The sequence below is a fragment of the Tinamus guttatus genome, unplaced genomic scaffold (genome assembly GCF_059628265.1).
Source record: "Tinamus guttatus ecotype Peru unplaced genomic scaffold, ASM5962826v1 Tinamus_guttatus_pri_ptg000530l, whole genome shotgun sequence".
NCBI lineage: Eukaryota > Metazoa > Chordata > Aves > Tinamiformes > Tinamidae > Tinamus > Tinamus guttatus.
The window spans coordinates 4,635,097-4,656,715 of NW_028289064.1; the positions used below are offsets into that span (position 1 = coordinate 4,635,097).

At 41.5% G+C, this 21,619-nt stretch overlaps 1 protein-coding gene across 1 annotated transcript in view; it reads right to left on the reverse strand.

Moving 5' to 3' along the window:
- The window catches only part of GPR158 (G protein-coupled receptor 158), a 184,749-nt gene that overhangs the window by 31,734 nt on the left and 131,396 nt on the right, over positions 1 to 21,619 (reverse strand). Inside the window, exon 6 of the mRNA XM_088534014.1 lies at positions 14,644 to 14,753. Coding sequence (XP_088390140.1) covers positions 14,644 to 14,753 — 110 coding nt within the window. The remainder of the gene's footprint in view (positions 1 to 14,643; positions 14,754 to 21,619) is intronic.

The following is a 21,619-nucleotide window of genomic DNA, read 5'->3' on the forward strand; positions in this document are numbered from 1 at the left end:
ATCACTCCCCAGAGATGACACGTGAGCTATATCATCATCAGCAAGTTTACGTAGGGCGCACTTTCTCCCACCATAGAATCATAGAATCACAGAATGCTTAGGGCTGGAAGGGACCTCTAGAGGTCATCTAGTCCAACCCCCCTGCATACGCAGGGACACCTAGAGCACGTGGCACAGGACTGCGTCCAAGTGGGTTTGGAAGATCTCCAGAGAAGGAGACTCCACAACCTCTCTGGGCAGCCTGTTCCAGGGCTCTGTCACCCTCACTGTCAAGAAATTTTTCCTTAAGTTCCTGTGGAACTTTTGGTGCTTCAGTTTGTGGCCATTACCTCTAGTCCTATCAGTGGCCACCACTGAAAAGAGACCAGCACCATCCTCTGCACTCCCTCGAGGTACTTATAGGCACTGATTAGATCCCCTCTCAGCCTTCTCTTCTCCAGGCTGAACAGGCCCAGCTCCCTCAGCCTCTCCTCATAGGGCAGATGTTCCAGGCCCTTGATCATCCTCGTAGCCCTGCGCTGGACTCTCTCCAGCAGCTCCACATCCCTCTTGTACTGGGGAGCCCAGAACTGGACACAATACTCCAGATGTGGCCTCACCAGGGCTAAGTAGAGGGGCAGGATCACCTCCCTCAATCTGCTGGAGACGCTCTTCTTAATGCACCCCAGGATCCCATTGGCCTTTTTGGCCACAAGAGCACACTGCTGCCTCATGGTCAACTTATCATCCACTATGACACCCAGGTCTTTCTCTGCAGAGCTGTTGTCCAGAAGGTCAGTCCCCATCCAAGTAATTAATGAAGATGATGGACCCAGTAATGATCCATGTGGTACACTGCTGATTACTGGCTTCCAGCTAGACATCATGTTACTGATCACAACCCTCTGAGCTCTGCCATTCATCCAGTTTTCAGCCCACCTCACGGTTCATCTTCCTGCGCTGAACATTAGCAGCTTGCCTGTGAGAATGTTGAGAGAGACAGTATTGAGAGCCTCACTGAAACCAAGACGGACAACACTCATTCACCATTCTGCTCTCTACCCAGGCAGTCACGTCACAGGCAGCTCCCAGGCTGGTTAAGCACGATTTCCCCCTCGTGAATCCAATGCTGACTACTCCCAATCGCCTTCTTCTCCTTGTCAGCTTCTGTCCTTCCTCAAAATATATAAATACCCAATGGAAGGAAATAAAGAAGACGGAGCCAAACTCTTCTCTGCTGTGCACAGTGAAGGCACAAGAGGCAATGGTCAAAAACTGAAATGCAAGAAATTCTGTTTACATGCAAGAAAACTTTTTTACTGTGCAGGTGGTCAAATGTTGAAAGGCCGTGGAGACTCCATCCTCGAAGATACTCAAAACTTGACTGGTCGGGGTCCTGGGCAACCCTGTCTAGCTGCCCCTGACTAATTAGGTGCTTGGACCACATGGGGGTCCTCCAGTCCTAATTATTCTGTGATCTTGTAATACTTGTGCAGTCGGTACACAGATAGATAGATAGATAGACAGACAGACAGATGGAAGAAACACAGTAGCCATTAAAATTTCTGTAGTAATTTTTGTGCAACAAGCTTTATATTCAGGCCTTAAATCTTAATAGGCCTTAGCTGTTGTGTTGGAAATTATTTTGTATAACTTGTTCTATGAAATTATTCCACAATGTTCAATGAAGACTCAAAGTGCCACAAATTTTGAAGGATTCTAAGCTGATCTAGAGAAATAGTGATATCGTGTGTCTTTTCCAATATAAACTGAATTAAAATCATTTGGCCATTCTAAAGACACAGGACAGTTAATCTGAATAAATGAATTTTTAGGAAGAAAGAAGAAAATTTTCTTGCTAAGGATAGAGCATATTCAGATTTTTATCTGAAATCAAATGTAAAGTAACCTCCTTGAACACCCAGGTAATCACACACATACAGCAGTGAGACCCTACCAACAGCACAAGAGACTGAACAACATGAGAGAAAAACACAGAATGGTGGAGGCTCAGGAAAAAACTGCAAGGATGAAGTTCTCAGGAGTAGTGCCAGCTTTGAGGTGACATACACATCAGTAAAATTTTGCTAGCTGCAATTCATTTAACAAGAGAAGTTGCTTAAATAGAAATATTCTAATCAGACAGACATTAAACAATGCTAAGAAATGCACCAGCAATGGCCCTGTTTCACAACGAGTAATCCAAAGAAACAAACAGGAAAAAAGGGGGAGATGGCTAAGAGGCTTATTAATAGTTGGACCTTGATCCAAGTTCAGATGTGGCAAGATCCATGGAACAAGAGCTAATCACACAGGAACATGACTTGGACTCCTGCATATAGCAAATGGATTTTCACATAGCATAAAAAAGGCAATAAAACAAATCAATACAGTCTGACTGAACATAGAGACAAAAGGGAACAGAGTATCTCTGATGTTAATTATAGATAATATTTATTTTTAAAATAGTCTTGGGATGCATCATTTGGTTTCTGTATTCTAGCTGACAAGTCTTGAAAATGGCATTGCTGATTCGGACTTTGCATGGTAATGCAGATACATGATTACAGAGCCGAGGCGTTCCAGGACAGGGCATGGGGCCAGCTCTTCACACATCTGCCCGTGCTAGAACTGCATCCCAGCTGCAACAAGCTTGAAAATACCTCAGCTTACATCTCCATCTCCTTCTAAGATGCAAGCTGCAAAATCTGTCTCCCAAGGTTGATTTTAGATATTCTTCAGGTCACTCAATTATGCTCTTCAAAAGACTCTTTTATAGTCTTTGAAAAGGCTGAAAAGCCAACACAGGAAACACTTTTGGGATTGGGAAGAACTAGTAGTGTTTGGGTTTGCAAAGATGAATTTAACAGTGGCTTTATTATAATCTCTATCCTTTCAGTAACAAGGTGCAGAAAACAGCTTTTCTTTATGAATTCTACCTATTTTTCTTATAAAAAGTCCCACAGCAGACTCCATTATGATGCTGCTGTTGTTGTTCCAGAAAGCATACGCACTCTGTCTAGAATGCAGGTTTAATGGATACATAGCATTCCAGCTCTTATACAAGTCTTTATAAGAACATGCTTGCCAGCCATGCAGAATTGCACCTTTAGGGAGCTTTAGCAGGAAGGACTGCAGCAGGACATGCAATGCTAACTGCAACGTGCAACCGGCATTTGGCTAGCAAAGAAATCACCAAAACAGAATTTGGGATGGGTAGAAAATCCAACATATTTTCAGAAAAAGCAGCTGGACTCAAAAGGCCCATGGAGGTCAAAGTAGGATTCTGCCCCCAAAACTACACGAGCTGCTCACAGTGTAGCTGATGGCACAAGATGGGGCTGGTGTTTGAAGAGACTCAAGACTGACAGGAGTGTGCAGCTGTGGCAGAGCCCTCCCACGATGCATGGGGGAAAAAAGCACAGACGGTGAAAAAAAAAATAGTAGTAGTGAGCAAATAACCCTTAAGGAAGTTAAATGTATGTATGCATAAATGACTCATTGGAAAAAACTCAATTTATAGTTTCTACCAACAGAAGTGTATAAGCATTATAAGACTGGAAGCATGTCTTCTTGGTGTCCATCTCAGTATCAATCAGCAGTATCTTTCTATGGAGAGGCAAGGAATGGAGCAACTGAGGAAGATCCTTACAGAACACAGAATGGAGTCAAGTCCAAATGATGTGTCATTTTATGACTCTGGGAATTTATGCTGTTTTGCACAAAGTGACAGCTAAAGCAGAGCAAGCTGCACTTGCTAATCTGAGGATAAGGCAAAGGAGTGGGAATTCTGGCTTTCCACAGGAAAACAAAAACTAACAAAAGATGCAACCCTGTCCCTCTACAGGTAAAACAAGAATGTGAAAGAAGGCATACTGATACTCAAACTATTAAAACCCTGCAGGACAAAGACAAGGAAAGGGTTCCAGTGCTTTCAGGTACCTCACGACACTGAACTGTGTAGGTGAAAAATCAAGTGTCAGCTTCTGATTGCTGCCCTGTGCTCCAGGGCATAGCCCAGCCTCATTGTCCCCACATGGTGCAGATACAGGTTATCTTGGGTATGCTCAACTTTGCACTCAAAACTACAAAGGTGGTTTGTTAGCACAAAGTTTATTAATATATGAAAGTGTCGTTTTGGTATTGGAATAGCTCTAAGCATCTTTCATGAAAGCCAGAGGTTCTGGGAAAAAATAAATCACACAAGAGTAAAGCAAGCCCAAGAACAAAGTTAATATGGAGGATTATAAATAGTCAGTGCCCAACACCACTCTGTTTTCCCCTCAGAATGGGAGGCGGATACAAAAAGACATAGAATGGTGATAAGGATATTATGTCTAATGTCTTGGCCCATCTCAAGCAATCCTGACATTCTCAAAAAAAGAGTAGGAAGAACTGCAGGAGTCTATTAGTTCAGCTTGCAGCCCTCAGGGGTCATCACAGAAAACAAATATTTTTAGCACAAGCTGATATTTCTGAGGAAGGTTCCCGTCAAAGTTTTGTTACAATAGACTAAGCCACAGAGAAGAACAGAGACCAACACGTTATGGGACACACAAGTCATGGCAGAAACCTAAACTTTAATATGTTCAAATGATAAAATGGCCAATGCTTCTTTTTTCACGGTTGTAAATAGTCTTCTTGATTCTAGGCCAATGTTGGCTGATGCTCACCAGAAGCTATCTATTGTCACTGCTAAAAAGAGTTTGACAGTTTCCACCCACGTGATTCTCAGAGGCAACATATAGGACGTTTTCTCAGCTAGTGAAGTAAGACTTGCAAATTGAATTAAAACCTGGCAGAGATTTGGTCATTGCAGCCACATTCTCCAAAGCATTTGAAAAAGGAAAGAGGAGCAAATTCCAGAGCTAGATTATGTTAATCAGATTTAAAACAAAAAAAGCCTGTTTAGTCTTAGAAGGAAGGCAGACCTATTGCTGAAGAAAGATCCTACATAAAGTAATCAAGGATGTTAACAAGGGGTAGCTGGGACAGTGCAATTCCAGCCCTTTCAAATACTGGACAGAGTGTTTTCAAAGCAAATGAGGGTGATTTCCAAGGCACTGAAGAAATATGGTGGAAGAAATATACGAAGGTCATGTAGGGTCTGAAAGAATTGATAGGAGAGTTGGAAAATACAAAGTTGAATAAAAATAATATAAAATGCAACATGTAATATACAACTTTATAAAAGAAATATAAAGAGTACAGGAAAAAAATTATAAAAGCTTGGCACATAGGTCAAAATTACAGAGGTAAGTTAGGCAGAAGAATAGAAAGCCTCCTAAAAAAATAAGGCATGGATTCATTTGTAAAATCTGGAAAAACAATATATCATACGCTTATTTTTAGCCTTATTTCTGAGAGACAGTGGTGCTGTTTCTGCAGCTGAGAAGCTGGCCACACACACCAAATCTGTTTTCACATTAGCCAAGGTGAAAGTGGCCCAGCACCTTGTGCCAGTGGCCCCTGTTCAGTAGCTCTGAATTAACACAGGTGGAACGAAGCTTCATTTTGGACAGGTAGCTGACAGATCCCATCAGCTGCAACTGAACAGGCTAATAGGAAATCATGTCAAAGCAATGATGAAAAAGGCATCAGTATCGGACACTGGTCCACATATAGCAACAAGGCAGCACTAGTGAAAGCCCAGCTGCCACTGCCTGATGTTTTGTAGAGTAGAAAACTGAAAACAAGCATGCTGCATTGGCAAAAATTGATGCCAGAGTCAGAGGGGGCCGATGGATATAAAAGGACAGGTATTTTAGGTCTGGGTACAAGTAGAGGTTCTTCCTTAAAGTGTACACAGCTAATCATGATGATGGGCAAAGGTGTGTGTGACACCCATCAGAGATGTAAGTCTCAAGTTAAGAAACCCAAATTCATAAGGCTCCCCATGTCTCTGGGATTTCAAAACAACACAACAAGTCATGTAAAACCTTCCAGTGCCTCACACTCTAATATAATCTGGAATAGCAAAAGACTTTTAACTATTAAACCAAATAATTTGTGGTAGTTCTTAATCAAATGCATTACAGATTAGCTTCAAAAGCAACAGCTTGTTAATTGAAACTGAGTTAATAAATAGTGGCACTCTGTTCAGGATCTGATGTTTCTGTATTCCTGGAACTTCTAGCAGCCAAGGCAGCAACTGGCCTTTCCAGTTCAGACCATGAATCTAATTCACTGCATGCAATATTCTTATAGTCCCCAGGCTATCTCTCAAATAAGTGTTTGCAAGGACAACTCACCAATGGCCAAACTGAACAACTGCTACTGAGCCCTATCACTGGGAAGTGTAAAGCATAGTTACATCCCCTTGAGAGATTTACTTACCATAGTTACATGATTAACCATCCATCAGCTGAATAGCCATAAATTTTGTGTGCTTGCTTAACAAACCCTTATTGGAAAGTCAAATAGGTTTATTGAAGTCAGTCCTACTCTTTTTGCTTTGCAATTAGAGTGCTAACAGTTGACTTGTCAGTCAGGTGCCATGGCTCAGCTGATGAACTATAAACTCCATCGTTATAGTCACGACATCCAGGTGTGTCAACACAGAACTTTATGTCACTATTGGTTGGTTACCACAAGTCAGAGAGATCCGTACTTTCCCAAGAAAATAACAGTAATTTCTGGCCTTCCAGATAATCCAAAAAAGAACAACCAATATATGAGAATATTTGGACCAGGTGCCAGTTTTCCCAGCATTAAAGATTTACAGTAATATAAGTGATCAGAACCAGCTTCAAAGTAACAGGTCTAACTCATTCAACAGCACAACAGAAATATGTCATTTCAGTGCACGAACATGGGTCAACTGACCAATACTACTATGCATGCTATCATTTCTATTGCATAAGTCTGTAAAAATTAAGGCCAAACATAGGACTACAACACTAAATTAGATGGTTTGATCCATTGCATAACAGAGACCATATTTTTTTTCTATAAAAACTCCAGCAAAGTAGTAGTTACTTAGCTAAAGCGTATCTTCCAAGGGGCAATTCAGTCTTGATCTAAAAGCAGCACAAAGATTATCCCACTTGTTTCCTGGGGAGTTTCAGTGGCTAAGCACCCTCACTGAGAAGAATTTATGCCAGATGGCTCATTTGAATTTCTTTGGCTTTGGCTTCCAACTACCAGCTCTTACTAAGCCTCTGTCCACCAGATTAAAAAGTCTTTCATGTCTAGTATTTTCTTGCTGCTTGATTATATACCATGCAAGATGTCATTTCTCAGTCTTCTCATTGATCTAAAAACTGGACTAGCTTTCACAATATCAGCACTCAACCCAGCTCTCAAATAATTTCTGTACCATTTTGTTCTATTTCACAACTCCTTTAAAATACGCATCTCACAAATATGACATAACACAATTGTATTAGTCTCAAACACATCTTATCCTACTGTGAAATCAATTCCCTGCTGGTAATCTTTAAAACGCCCATTCCTCTCAATTTTGTTTGAATGTTCTCTTTAATTAGTCCCTAACACCTTGTTTTTGACTGTATTCAAGCATTCCTGTTTGACTAAGTTCAAGTTATCAAGCAAAAAAATGTCACTTTTCTGCAGGAAAAACTTAGTACTGCACCCGGCTTTGCATCATTCATACATTTTATGAGTAATCATTTCATATTGGTCCTTCTTCACTGTTGACACTAAATAGTATCATCAGGCCTACTACTGACCCTTCACATGAGCCCACCAGAAGCACTCCCATTCAGTCATGATTTCTAACTGACAATTAGTGTATCTGATCTGTAAATCTTTTCTTCTACTTAACCGTGATCAGCCCTTCTGCATGGAGTGTGAGTCATACACTTAACTCCCTCTTCATACTCCTCCACAGATGAGTCTGTAAATCATGTCTTGCAGTGCGGTACTTGGCTTCTCTTTCACGCCACGATTCCCTCACAACCTGCAGCCTGTGGCTGGGCTTCACATTCTTTGATTCACCAACTGATTCCTTCCTACCCAAAATACCATGTAATTACAGAGGAAGATTGTGGAGGTACATTATTTGTGTCACAACTGCATGCAAGCCTACCGGGGAGGAAGAAACTGCTCAAAGTTGAGTTATCAGATGGGACCCTGTATGTAGAGGAGGTCTCTGGGAGGATATATTGTCCCTTCTGCTATCACGTAATCTGATATGCAAAATCAATCCTTTCTCACATTATCTGCCATGGTGCTGTTGCATGTAGTCAAAGGAAACAAGATTTGAAAGGTATCATGATAGCTGTGGGTCATTGCAGAAGCCCTTCTAATGCACCAACTTTGTCTTTTTTTTTCTAATCAGCATAGCAACATAATTTAATATTAAAGCACCAGATACTTTCTTTATCTTCTCTTGGAATTTTCCTAGCCAAACCTAATCTGCTGTGATCTAGCAGAATATGTGCTATATTAATGTGAGAAAAAAAGCACTCCATGGAACTGTACAGCTGTATTTACAATATTTTTGTATAAATTAAATATTAATATGAATATGGACAAAGAATATTTTCAGGATCAGAGCGCTTCAATAATCTTATGCATTTTACATGATGCTGATTTTTTGCTTAAAGATAATGTTTATTAGTCCCACTTCTACACTGTGCTCCATCAAGATTAACTCTGCACTGAGTTTTTTATAGCAGTTATATTAGTTTATACATATGAAAGTAGATATTTTATTTAGAATTATGAAATGGAACCATTATACTGCCTAGTTAAGGCTAGTTATTACTTGAGAATGGCACAGATACAAAAGAGCTAAATAGGATTTTAATAATGCAAGTTTTGCTGGGGAAAAGCCACAATAAAACTTAATGTGATTCTGTTATTTAATTTGGAAGAACTACCAAAATGAGGAGTGGAATAAAGGAATGCTATATGGAATTTACTACACACTGTTGTCTAAGAGTATTTTTTCTTACACCCTAAAAATAAACAAACTAAAAAAGCAGAGGACTGTGTCAGTGGCATCTACACACATCACAAAACCTTGCAGTTACAGCTACCCTTCCCACAGCAAATATTGGAAATATCAGGATAAATGTCTTGGTTCTACTATGACAATTCAATCAAATACAGGGTTTGACTGAGGGTTTTCAGGAATTAGCCCGGGAGTTCCCTCTGCAAACACAGTTCATTCCTTGAGGATGAAGCCTATACACAAAAGTAAAAACAAATTAGAGGCACTTTAAGATCTCAGCCTATGCAACAAACTTCTTTGTCCTTAGTAATGGAGTACCACAATACACCTTGTTCCGAAAGCACAAGGAGTTCATAGCAAATTTGTTTCAGGACGGGTGGTGTTTGAAGGGGACGTCAAAGTGTCAGGTCACGTGGCTATCTTGCAGCTGATGCTGATCACAGTAATCCTGTCATCCATACATCCCACTTGCCACTTACATTGCAACACAAATTTCAGGCTGCAAGACCAGAAAAGCAGCAGGTAGGGTGATCTCACCCAGCACCCCTGTAGCTGAGACAGCCTCAGTTGCTGGGCTGAGAACCTGTCTGCAGCCTCAGATCGTGGCCCACCATATTTTCAGGACTGTCAGTGTGTTTGCTTATTCAACAAGTAGCTTTGCAAATTTCTTCCTGTCTTCCCTGCTTGTCATCTTCCCCAACGCTCCTCCTTGTCCCCAGCCTCCTTGCCTTCCCCTATGGGAATCCCACCTTCTCATCCTGAAGTCAGCAATTTCTAATGTGTGCAAGGCTGCCTGTGCCTACTACTATTCCTGAATCCTCTGCCTTAAAATGCTCATTGTTGCTTGGTATCCTTGCTGCCTTTGCAGCACTCCCCGTTTAAGGAAACATATACAGCATATGGGACTATGGGACTATGATCTCTTGGCACTTTGAGCAGTGAACTATTGACCATGGGATTATGATAGTGAACTCTGCTGCCTTATTTAGGCTGCTTTTGGATCCACTGAGAACAAAACAGAATGAAGAGCCTCAGAAATGACTCAAAAGTTTACAAAGACTCTGAGAGTCTGCAGGCGCAGAGACCAGTTTGCCTTTATGGGAAGGGCAGAGCTGGGAATAACCAGCTGGGCAGTGGTAACCCCTTACACAAACTGTGGATAAAACAGAGAATCTGATCTAGGAAGCTTTTAAGGAGAATGTTCCTAGCTGGTCTCTAGGAGCTACTTGGTATCTTGATAGGTCCTGTAAAAAACCCTTCAAAAAAACAAGGTTGCAAGCAGAACCTCAGCTCTCTTCCAATGGTTTCCTGATTCAAAGACTTTGGATTCTTTGTTCTGTGGTTTTCACATTTTTTTTGTCCCATCTAAGCTTAAGGCACTTCAGTAAATCACCTAAGCAATACTTCTAGCTGCTGGGGACTCCCCTCAGTGCTTTATCAGTGCAGGGAGAGAAGCGTCTCTTCCATCACTGGAGTACCATGTCCTTCCCTGTACTGGCCTTGGAGGGAAATAAGACCAGATGTTCTCAAATAAGTGACCAGAATTAGGAGGCTTTTAAAGGAAGTCTTCATTCCCAGAGGGCAGGAGAAATAAAAAGTAGTTCCACTTATCTCCACAGAAGGTATTTAGGGGTAACATACACCGTCCAGGTAAGAAAGAATGGAAGCAGTCATCATTACAAAATTACAAACGTCACAAGCTGGTGGGAGTCACTAGCTCTTTGTCTTTCTTGCTTCATCTCCAAAGTAGGCAGGTAGGTTCCAGAGACATTCAGACATGAAAGAGAATTGCTTCGCAACTGCCAGTCAGCCACAGTTCCTCGGCACAATTGCACCCAAGATTTTTAAGAGTTTACACAGCTTCTTCTGACATGAACAATGATGTCAGAGGCCACAGGCCTTCCTTTAAATCTTTTTCAGCACCAGAAAAAAATATTCAAAAACCTTTCCATGCCTATGCCACTATTTCCTAGGCCATTCTGCCTCAGTTTATTTCCCCTTTTGCTGTACAGGCTCCAGCAATGGTACTTTCTCTAGCTCTCTGCACCAAGTCCCTACCAGCCACCTCTAGGTAGAATCATCTTTATATTCTTTCCCACCACCCCTGACTATGACAGGAGGTTACACCGTGTGTCCTTCTCCTCTTCTTTCCTTTTCTCACAGTCAACATACACCTCCTCCCACGTGCTTCAAGAAACAGAATGACATCATTTTTGTTTCTCTGCTAGCATGAATCTCCTTTTCTTTAGGATATGAGCCATGCTGCATGGGTACTCCCCACGCTGTGCTCCACACTACTCAGACTGTTGTATCTCTCCCGCTTCCAATTTCTTTAGCACCTACAGAGATCTGTAGGAAGGACCAGTGACTTGCATGAAAGATGGCATGAAAGCGTTACACTATACCAGATGGCAAAACGCAGCAATGTAATCTTAGCACAACGTCTAAATGAAGTGCAGAATTGCCTCACAGGCTTAATGTATCCTTGTCCCCTTCCCTACCAAGTAGCCTCCCAAATTGACCAACACCACTTGTAGAAAAGCTATTGTGTATCAGGGTCTTGTTTTCCATACCCGAAACATTACAATCTCCACCCTCTTCTCCCCTGCTTCTCTTCCCCGCTCTCCTTTTCTGTTTTAGTACTGAAAGAAACTGAGGTTGCCTTGAATTAGAGATCCCAGGAAAGGACAGTCTGTAATTACTCAGCTAAAACATAGGTAAGCTATCCTATGTATGTATATATGTGTGTATACATATATATATTTATAGTGTATAGCTATCCTCCATTCTTCTGCTTTAATCCCAAACCAAGAATTCTGTATTAATCCTGTAACTAAGATGATAGAAGTTCACAAAATATTAAAAATGAGGAGATAACCTGCTTTTTTAAAATAGAGAGCTCAAAAAGGCAGAGTCTTCAGTCAGAGAAATACACTGAAAGATGCAATATCAGTAGCTCTTTTAAATCCAAAAAGCTGAATTTGAAATATCCTTTATTGAGATAATTTAGAAATTCATTGTTGATGTGACTGCTGAGTCCTATGTTCACAGCTCTACAGTAAAATTTCTTAAATTAAGCTCACTTCCTTTCTCCCCCACTCCTGTAAACATTGTATTATTATTTTTAAAATGCACAATGAACAAGAAAGAGGTGATTTAAGATGAGGCACTTTAGAAATTGTCTAGGATGGGTTGAACGTGTCAGTATATACCTTTCTTGTTCTTTTGCTCTTCCTTAAGCATCTGCTTGCGGCTACTTTACAGATTTCTCTCTGCTGCCTGACCCTAGTGAAATCTCAAAGCTCTCTCTGAGAAGTGGGAAGCTATGGGGAAAGCAAACCATGGAGACATTAAAAGTTTTCAGGGGACAACAAGTGAAATAAATGAAGGAATGTTAAAATAAAAGTGTCCAAAATCAAAAAATAAAACAGAAACAAAGCAAACACAAAGACAGAGACTTGAGCAGAGCAGCCCTGCTCAAAGAGCAGGGCCACACAGCGACCAGGGCCATCTGGTGTGAGAAGGTCCTGCAACACAGCAAGGCCTTGAATGGGGGTATAAAGCTTAAAAGGGTGAGGAGAAGTGTGCAGCCAGAATCTCAGTGCAAGTTCTGGAGGATCCGCAGGAGGGACTACAACTTGTTACACTCACTGTACATCTGTGCCAGGCTCTCCTTCTCACTTTGGAAAGGAGCATGGTTGGGAAGACAGGCTACCGGGCGAGATGACCTTGAGTCAAGATGATCCGGTACAACTTTTACCACGTTGTTTGATGCTCTTCATTCTACCATCTTTTCCACAGTAGACCCAACAAGCACGTTATGGATATTTGTATCGCTCTCATCTTCTCTTAGAGCACCTGATCAGATCGGGCTTGGTCATTTGGAGAGTCTCCAGCCTACTCTTGTCTCCCTGTTTCTTTAGCCGAGTCACTTCTTGCCTCCTACTGGCTTTGGGTAACCTTTATGCCTCAGCGCTGTTTGAAGCACCTCATTTGCTGAGAAATACAGCTTTGCACTTTCTGGTTATCATTAATAGCTTCTTCTACAACATACTGGTATTCCTCCTTAAACAAAATCACCAGGTCCTTACTGACACCAACTCTTCCCCCCAGTAAAGTGTCAAACCACCTGCAGGAGGTATCAATGTTTGTCATGAGTATTTGCAGTGCATGCAATGAACCATTCCTCAATGCTCTAATGACTGGGGACTAAATTCGATCCGCCAAAAATTCCTACCATTTTTCTATGAACCTCATATTATTCTGAATTAACAAAATCGTTTCAAATAAAACATATATCTATTTTGACTCAGTCTTTTGCAAGACAAACACCCCATGTGAAATATTTCAAACTAAAAAAGCCTGCAATGTCACACATGTAGGAAAGACTGGTCATAAAATCCCAGTGGAAAAGTAAGATTCTGAGAGAAAGTAATTCCATATTAATATATGAAATAGTGTTTTTTTCTCCCAGTATGTTACATCGAAATTTAGAATTAATTAGGTTGGAAATGTCCATAGAAGGTCATCTGATGCTCAAATCAGGGCTAGCACTGAATTCAGACCCAGTTGCTCAAGATTTTATCCAGATAGTCGAAAACTTTCAAACAGAGAGTTACTCAACCTAATGGGCAACCAGTTCCACTGCTTCATTCCCCTCTTAGCGAAAATGTTCTCCATATATAAAGTTGAAATCTGTCTTTTCAATTCATGATCATTGTCTTTTGTTGTCCCAATATATACTGCCGTAAAGAGCCAGGCTCTGACTTCTCAGTAGCCAACTTGCAGATTTTGGATAGCAACAGCTGAGTTCCCCTCAAGTTCTCTCTTCCTGAAGTTGAACAAGCCTCCTTGTTCTCTCAGACTGTCCTTGCAGGGCAAGCGCTCTGTCCCCCAAGCACCTTGTGGCCGAAATCCTTTGAGTTCACTGTGTCTTGGTGGGTCCAAAACTTGATCCAACAGTATTGTAGATACGGTCTAATGAATGCCAAGTGAGGAGGAGAAGCACTTCCCTCCCTCCTTTACTCACTTCACTAAGGGAAAAAGCAAGACTTTATCCAGCATGCCCAGAAAAGGCTTGAATTTATTAAACTGCAGGGGTGGGATTTGAAGATAGGTCTCTGAATCTTGGTTTCTGAATCTTTTTTGAATGTGCTGCCAACGCAGGGGAACTTCCCCCAGCATAACCCAGAATTTCCCACACATTTTTGCTGGCAGGAGCTGATGTTCATGACTGTGTAGCCTATCTGCTGTCAGTGCCTGAAGAAAGCAGCCCTTGACTTAGAAGAACACAAAGTAAGTATATATACTATTGTGTGATCTATTTCAACCACCATCACTGTACCTGAACACTTTAAGAAAAAAATCTCTATGGACACTTTACAGGGCAAGCTAAGATATTATACATTCTTTTATATTCAAGTAAAATACACTCCCCTGCTGTGAAATGAAACTTTTTGCACAATTTTAGACCTGATGTATAAATTCTTTCTTAAATCCTGGAGCTCCAGTTCAACACTTCTGACACATAGTCTCCTTGAGCAGCCATTACTATTAATACTCTGCATTTATAGTCCTCTACTGGGGCAACTAATTTCACCAAGAACAGTGAGAAAAAATAAACACTGTTTTTAGAAATCAGAAAAGACTATTGTTTATGATAATATTTGCAGCTCTTGCTGCTGAGTACCCACACAGATTGTACACACTCCCACAGAGATGGAAATTAATAATATGTGAAATACCTGTGCAGCTTGAGCGTCACAGTTCCATAAACAGTAGCAAAGCCCAGAAGACGAACCCATCTTAGGAGAACACAGCGAAATACGCTTGGCTCAAAATACAAAATGACAACCTATAGAACAGAAAGATAGAGAGAGCTTCAGTACTGCTTTAATGTGAAAGTAGTTCTTCATACAAGCGCAGAATAATTACAAAACAGAACAGCAGACATATTTCAATTCGTACTGCTGTATATTTAGATTTTCTAGTAAAGTGACTGGATGATCAGATGAACCAGCTGGCACAGTTTTCAGCACCAGCTCCTTTTGAAGGGAGCTGGCAAAAGCCCTGTGACAGACTGTGAAGTGACAACACCTTTAAATGCAATTCTACTGACTTTTCTCAACCAAGGGAAAACATGTACCCAGAGAAGATGAGAGAACAGACGAGGACATTTTCCTTAAGCTACTCCAATAATATGCAGCTGGCCTAATTCTGGTTTCGTGGACTGTATTTACTAAGTTACACTTCAAAGTCACTCTGTCTAATAAACCTAAAATGGAGCTGCTCATTTGTCTCTCACAACCAGTCTGTCACAGTAAAGATGCCACTCTCTGTCAAAACCCCCCAAGTCTTGATGTAACTTCTGGTTCTTCCCTGTTGCATCCCATATATACTCACTAAGCTACACTGATTCTGCCTATGCATCAGCACTTGCTGAACCAACAATTTGTTTATTCTTTTGGGTTTTACTGATCTCAGCAACAGAAAGCTGCTACTGGCTGAATTCTCTCTACTACCCATTCTTCTAGACCCCATGAAATGTATCTTCTCTTTCCTCATTGCTCCAGCCTTGCCTCCCTTCTCCCAGACACTTTGCTGCTTTCCTCTCAAGTATTTTAAATTCAGGTTTTCCTTTCTCACTATCAAGGCCATAACACATAACCCAGTCTGCTGAGATTCCTCCTGAGATTGCTCATTGGTATTCTCCTTTCACTCCTGCCGTAGCCATCTTTCAGCTAAAATCTATGCTTTTAACTTATTTTTGTGTATGCAAGACACTTCTTGTTCTCCTCCATTCTTCCCCCATATCATTTGAACACTTACAGGAAAGCTTTCAATTTAAGCACTGGAGAGATGGGCAAAAAGATCTGTTCCACTTTGAGATTGAATCCTCATCCCTGTCTCTATCTTTTTCCCTGCCTCCAAACTGCAGTATCGGGATAAGACTGTTCTAGAACTTTTTATGAACTGGAAGGCCTGTGTCTATACCCACTGGGTACTGCACCTAAGGACAACACTCAGCAAACAGTAACATAAAACAACCTCTGCGGGTGTCATTCACATAAAAGCACCTTTGGCAAGCAGAATGTCACCCTTCATGTAAAAGAGGGCTACGCAGATGGCGGACTCCAGTCACAATCTGAGCCATGAACACATGTGACCTGCCCCCACCAGCAGGTGTCTCTGGTGCCCCATGTTCCTCCCCCCTTGCCTGGCCCACCAGGACCTGCCGCCCAGCGGCGATTCCACCTTTCCCTGCAGATCCTGCCAGGCCCAGCAGCACCACGGCGATCACATGCGTCCTATCTTTGAAGGGGGACCTGCTAAAATAGACCAGCCTGCCACAGTCCAAATTAATTGGGTAATCCTGGTCTAGAGAAAGAAAGCACTGAAACATTTTAGGCCATCTGCCACTTGGCTTCATTTAGAATCACTGCATTCTGGCAGTAAAGGTAGTATTGTGCCTACCAGCTGCCACATATTATTTTCCTAGGTAAATGCTTTTCTGTGTGGGAATTCAAGCACAGGATACTGGCCAGAAGCCCAGGACTATGTCCTTTGGGTGACATAGATGTATTTAGGAAAGTGGGGGCAAAGATGGCAGACGTGTGTGTTGAGAAAGAGAGAGAGCTAAAAGAAACTTCTGTGCTTCTCTGGCATACCTTTTCCAGCAGAATCAAGCTATTTCTTCAAAAGATATGCTGCCAAAAGTCAAACCACAGTGCAAAATTTTGTGTTTTTTTTTTGTTTGCTTGTTTTCTTTTACTGCTGTTGGACTGAAGATGTTGCAAAGCAGACTTTTTCTGGGAATTTGAAAAATGCTGCACAAAGCGAAGGGAACTGCATGCCCTAAAGCCCACTTTCCTCTCAAAGGTCAACAATAAATCCATGCATCTGTGAACATGTTTCTGTAAATCCAGCATCCATCAAGAAGTATCTCAGAAAGACCTAAATTACAGTAATGACCTAATATCCTAATACACAGTTTTACACATTACAAGAGCTGAAGAACCCTCCTCCTGAGGTTTGCCAGGGGGGTAGAAACCATCCTTGTTTCATGTTTAATTCTGCCAAACTATAAAAGCAATATCAAAAAGAGAGGCATGCAGTGACTCTGGAACATTTCAAAGTTGATTTTAAACCAACTTTTTTTCAGAGGATTGAAATGAGGTGGTCTAAAAACTTTCCAGGCACAGAATTTTCTCAACAAGCACAGTAGCTCTCAGCCATGAAGCCTGACATAGCAATTCTTTCTGCAATTGCCTGTTGAAATATTAACTGCTGGTGTTTAGAAAATCTCATTGATTTACTCAGAACCATTTGTACAAGCAGCTGAGGCATTCGCCTAATGATCAACCAAGAAAACCCCACTACATATGCAGCATGGAGTGAGCTGGCAGCTCGCTATGAAGACTGCAGAGACCTTCTGCTGTGAAAACCATTCTCATTTCCCCATTTCAATACAGATACTTTTTAACCAGTTCTTCTCCCATTGGGCAATTTTATTGGAAGTTGCCAATGACTCAAGCCAAATCTGACTTTCTTTTCGGTCTTTTGGAAAACCTCTTCCTATATTTAAATGATGGAGATTAGTTGCAATGCCCTCCCAAATTGCCAGCATCCATTTCCAGCTCTTCACCTGCAACTTACACATGGTCTGATACGGACCAAGGCTCACTGGGCTGTCCAGCTGCATGCTCTCTCTAAGCTTTTGTCAGCATTAAGTCTTTCATAATCGCAGTAAAAGCACAGGTGGTATATGATTTGCTTGCTTCTGTTATTAATGGTTTGACGTTTTAGTGGCAAATGTTTTAAACAGAATAATCTTTAGTGACCTGGAGCCGAGGGTCTAGAGAAGCATTCTCCTGGAAGCTCAGTGCACCAAAAGCCATGTCTTTCATGAGAGAGCTTTTCAGCTTAGTGGAATAACATTCCTACAAAGAGCTCGTGTCTGATCAAAGTCCATTTTCTCTATAGCTAAGAAAAAAATAAAGCAGAGATGTCTTGTTTTATTTCATATCAACCTCTTTCTGGTTACCAAAACTCCCATTCTCCACTGTTCTTCCCAGAGGTAAGTCTTCCTTAAAGCAATGTATCATGTGCATCATGTGTTGGCTAGCTCTAAACTAGGAGCATAGGAGGAGCACAGAATTCACCCAAATAGCCAGGCTGCTGTCAGTGGAACAAGAGAATCCCTCTGTAACTCTAATGACAACTCTGGTCACCAAAATCATGACAATAATTAGTTTTCCCTCTTTTGCTTTTATAATCCATTAGACCAATACAGCAGTCTAAATCTCATGAAAAATCCTTATAAATTTGAGGATGGATGTCACAAAACTTGTTACTACACATTAGAAAATCTGATGCCCTATTTTCCCAGTTCCTGCAGTCTACTTAAATTTAGACACCAGTTTCTGTTTTGAAAGAAGGAAAGAAAAAGAAGGAAGGAAGGAAGGAAGGAAGGAAGGAAGGAAGGAAGGAAGGAAGGAAGGAAGGAAGGAAGGAAGGAAGGAAGGAAGGAAGGAAGGAAGGAAGGAAGGAAGGAAGGAAGGAAGGAAGGAAGGAAGGAAGGAAGGAAGGAAGGAAGGAAGGAAGGAAGGAAGGAGGGAAGGAAGGAAGGAAGGAAGGAAGGAAGGAAGGAAGGAAGGAAAGGAAGGAAGGAAGGAAGGAAGGAAGGAAGGAAGGAAGGAAGGAAGGAAGGAAGGAAGGAAGGAAGGAAGGAAGGAAGGAAGGAAGGAAGGAAGGAAGGAAGGAAGGAAGGAAGGAAGGAAGGAGGGAGGGAGGGAGGGAGGGAGGGAGGGAGGGAGGGAGGGAGGGAGGGAGGGAAGGAAGGAAGGAAGGAAGGAAGGAAGGAAGGAAGGGAAGGAAGGGAAGGAAGGGGGGAAGGAAGGGGGGAGGGAGGGAAGATTTGAGGAAAAGAAAATCAGAAACAAAAAGCAAAAGTCCGAAAGTGCCTGTTCCTCTACCAATTACTGCAGGTGAGCGTGAGACTTCATAAATTGTGGCTCATTTTTTGTCATTTGGACAAATGCATTTAGATGTTTGCTTTTAACCTCACAGTGTTTCGAGCTATTATTACGCTTGCCAACATGTTGTCCCAGTCAGTAGTCACACTATTGCTTGTAGTCAGACGGAAGGACTTTCTAAGGTCAAGGATGCTCAGAGCTGGTGAATTACAGACATGGAAGGGAGACTCAGCATGCTGACACAGCATTCAGCAGCTCAGTTATTCAGCTGACGTGAAGAACAGATACATTTGCTGTCTAAAAACAATAGCTAAAATCACTCAGGCAGCTCACACATAGTAGTGTTTTTGTTAGCACGACAGGTGCAATAATGGTGCAAACAGAACTAGCATTGAACAAATTAATACTCAAAAGCAGAACAGACATAGTACTCACAAATAAAAGGAGCAAATACATGAGTTTAATGGCTTCATTACAATATTTTCTTAAAAGAAAAATACCATATATTAAGTTTTCTTAAGAGAAAAAGCTTCTTTATCAGACTTCTGCTATGTTAATAGTGAACACTAAGTCAGTGTTCGGAACACTAATTCAAACTTCTTTTGGTTCTCAGATCAACGCTACAGTACAAGTCATAAGACAATAATTTTGGAAAAGATTCTTTAGCAAAAAATATTCTTTTCCCACAGATCCGGAGGAAAGTATTTTAATTCATACTGTGCAGTTCCCCAAAGTGCATTTATGGGACTTGATGCCTAAATTGGACGTACGTTTTCGCCTAAATTTTAGATGCCTACTAAATCTAATGCCTAATTCCATAGAAAAGAGCAGGTGCCTTTGACAGCCTTGAAGAAGTTCAGAACTTAAGTTAGTTGGACAGAAACTCCACCTGAAAGCTTTCAAATACACGCCCCCACAAACCAGAAAGGTACTTAGGGAGTTATTTTAGAAAAGTAGCTTTGCTTTATGTCCATTAATAACCTACCTTAGGAGGACTGAGCAAAACACTCTCTAGCCAACTCTCACAATCATATAATGTATTTAAGACAACTTCTTTCTTACTTCAATTCTTAACCCATAAAAATCAAATGTAGATATCAAAATCTCATTTTCCTGTTTAATCAGCAAAATTCTATCCTTCATGTTGTGAGAGAATGTACATACTATAATGGCTCAAAAAATCAGATGTGGAAAAGAGGATCCCACAAACAAATGTTTTTTAGAAAACATGGAATTGATAGTGCTTCAAATCCTAAACCTAAATATTCAAAATTTTGAGCAGAATTTTATCTCAAAAAAAATCCAGAAGTGTTCACCTATGAATAGTTTTTATTGTTGCCCTCAGCTACCCTTGTTAGATATGAGGAAATGAGACCCACAACTTAGAACTTAAGCATCAGCAAGTCCATCCCTCGTTTTGGATTTGAGCTGAAATTCATCCACGTTAGGCAAAGGTGACAAAACACTATTATTTCTTTAAAAAAAAAATCAAATAATCAAATTTGCCTTAAAATTGAGCCCAGTTATAAAGCTTTACTAATCCTAGAACAAAACTACGTATGCTTTCTTATATGATTTTAGAATTTGCTGCAAGTGTTTTGCACATTTTGGTGCAGGTCATTACGCAGTCTGTTCATTGCTATTTAAGATAATGTCCTTTGGGCTAATTCCATTAAGAGGCCTCTCTGAGCAAGTGCGCTGGGATCTATCTGAGCTGTGCCACGGCCCAGCAGCAGCAGCTGCCCTCGCTGCCCTGCCGGAGCTGCCTTGGGCTGTCTCTAGGCAATTAAGCAGCAGAAGGAGCCAGGAGGAGCCATCAGACTCCCAGGGATCCTTCCGCCTTTCGCGCCCGCCTCCGACGCAGCTCGGCCTCGCCGCATCCCGCTGGGGCCCTGACATGGGCATCCTACTTTCTGCTGCCAAGTTTGGACAGGGTTTTTTTAATAAAAATAGAATGTTCCTCCAGGATATCCCACCACATCGGGTGACCTATCAGTGCTCCAGCACCAATTCCGAGCTGGGATTTCCCACAAGGGAGATGTTGCTTGCAGTGTTAGCCGAGCTCACCATCCAGCTCCTCGCAGCCTGGCGTTGAGCTTCTCAGAAAAGAGGCCAATGCTCTTGTATGTGGGCACGTTGCCATCCTAACAGATGGGCATGAATGAAGGCATTCAGGAGCCTGTGCACACCATGGGCATCACATACCACTGCTTAAAACATGATTCACAGCTCAGAGCATCTGTGTAGGTACTGGTGAATGCACAACTCATTACCAAATCCCATACTACCAACAGATACTTCCGGTGCAACTACACAGAATATTTTAGAGGTATGACAATAGCTGAGTGTAATCTTGGCTAGTTATACAAAAAGAGTATTTCCTTCCACCTCTCTCATTTTTTTAAGCCACCATGTTTTACGCTAGTAAGCCTGTGGCTACACAGCACCATCACTCTCTGTTATTCTAGCAAATCTCACAGTTTTAAAGAAGAGTTGTGCTGGATCATTACCTCAGTGCCTCTATAAAGCCAATAGTTGCTGTAGGAAACCACAGTAACTACTCACTAGGTTTTCTTCTTGCCTCTGAACTGGGACAGAATCAACTCCCCAGTGCGCAGAGCTGGAGGACTCTGCTGCCAGGGGCAGCGCACTGCAGGTAAGATGTGGGTCAGAGTCAAAGAACCTGTGGATATTTAGAGATTTTTTTTTCCGTAAAAAAACAACTTTTTCTAGTCACCCACCCAAA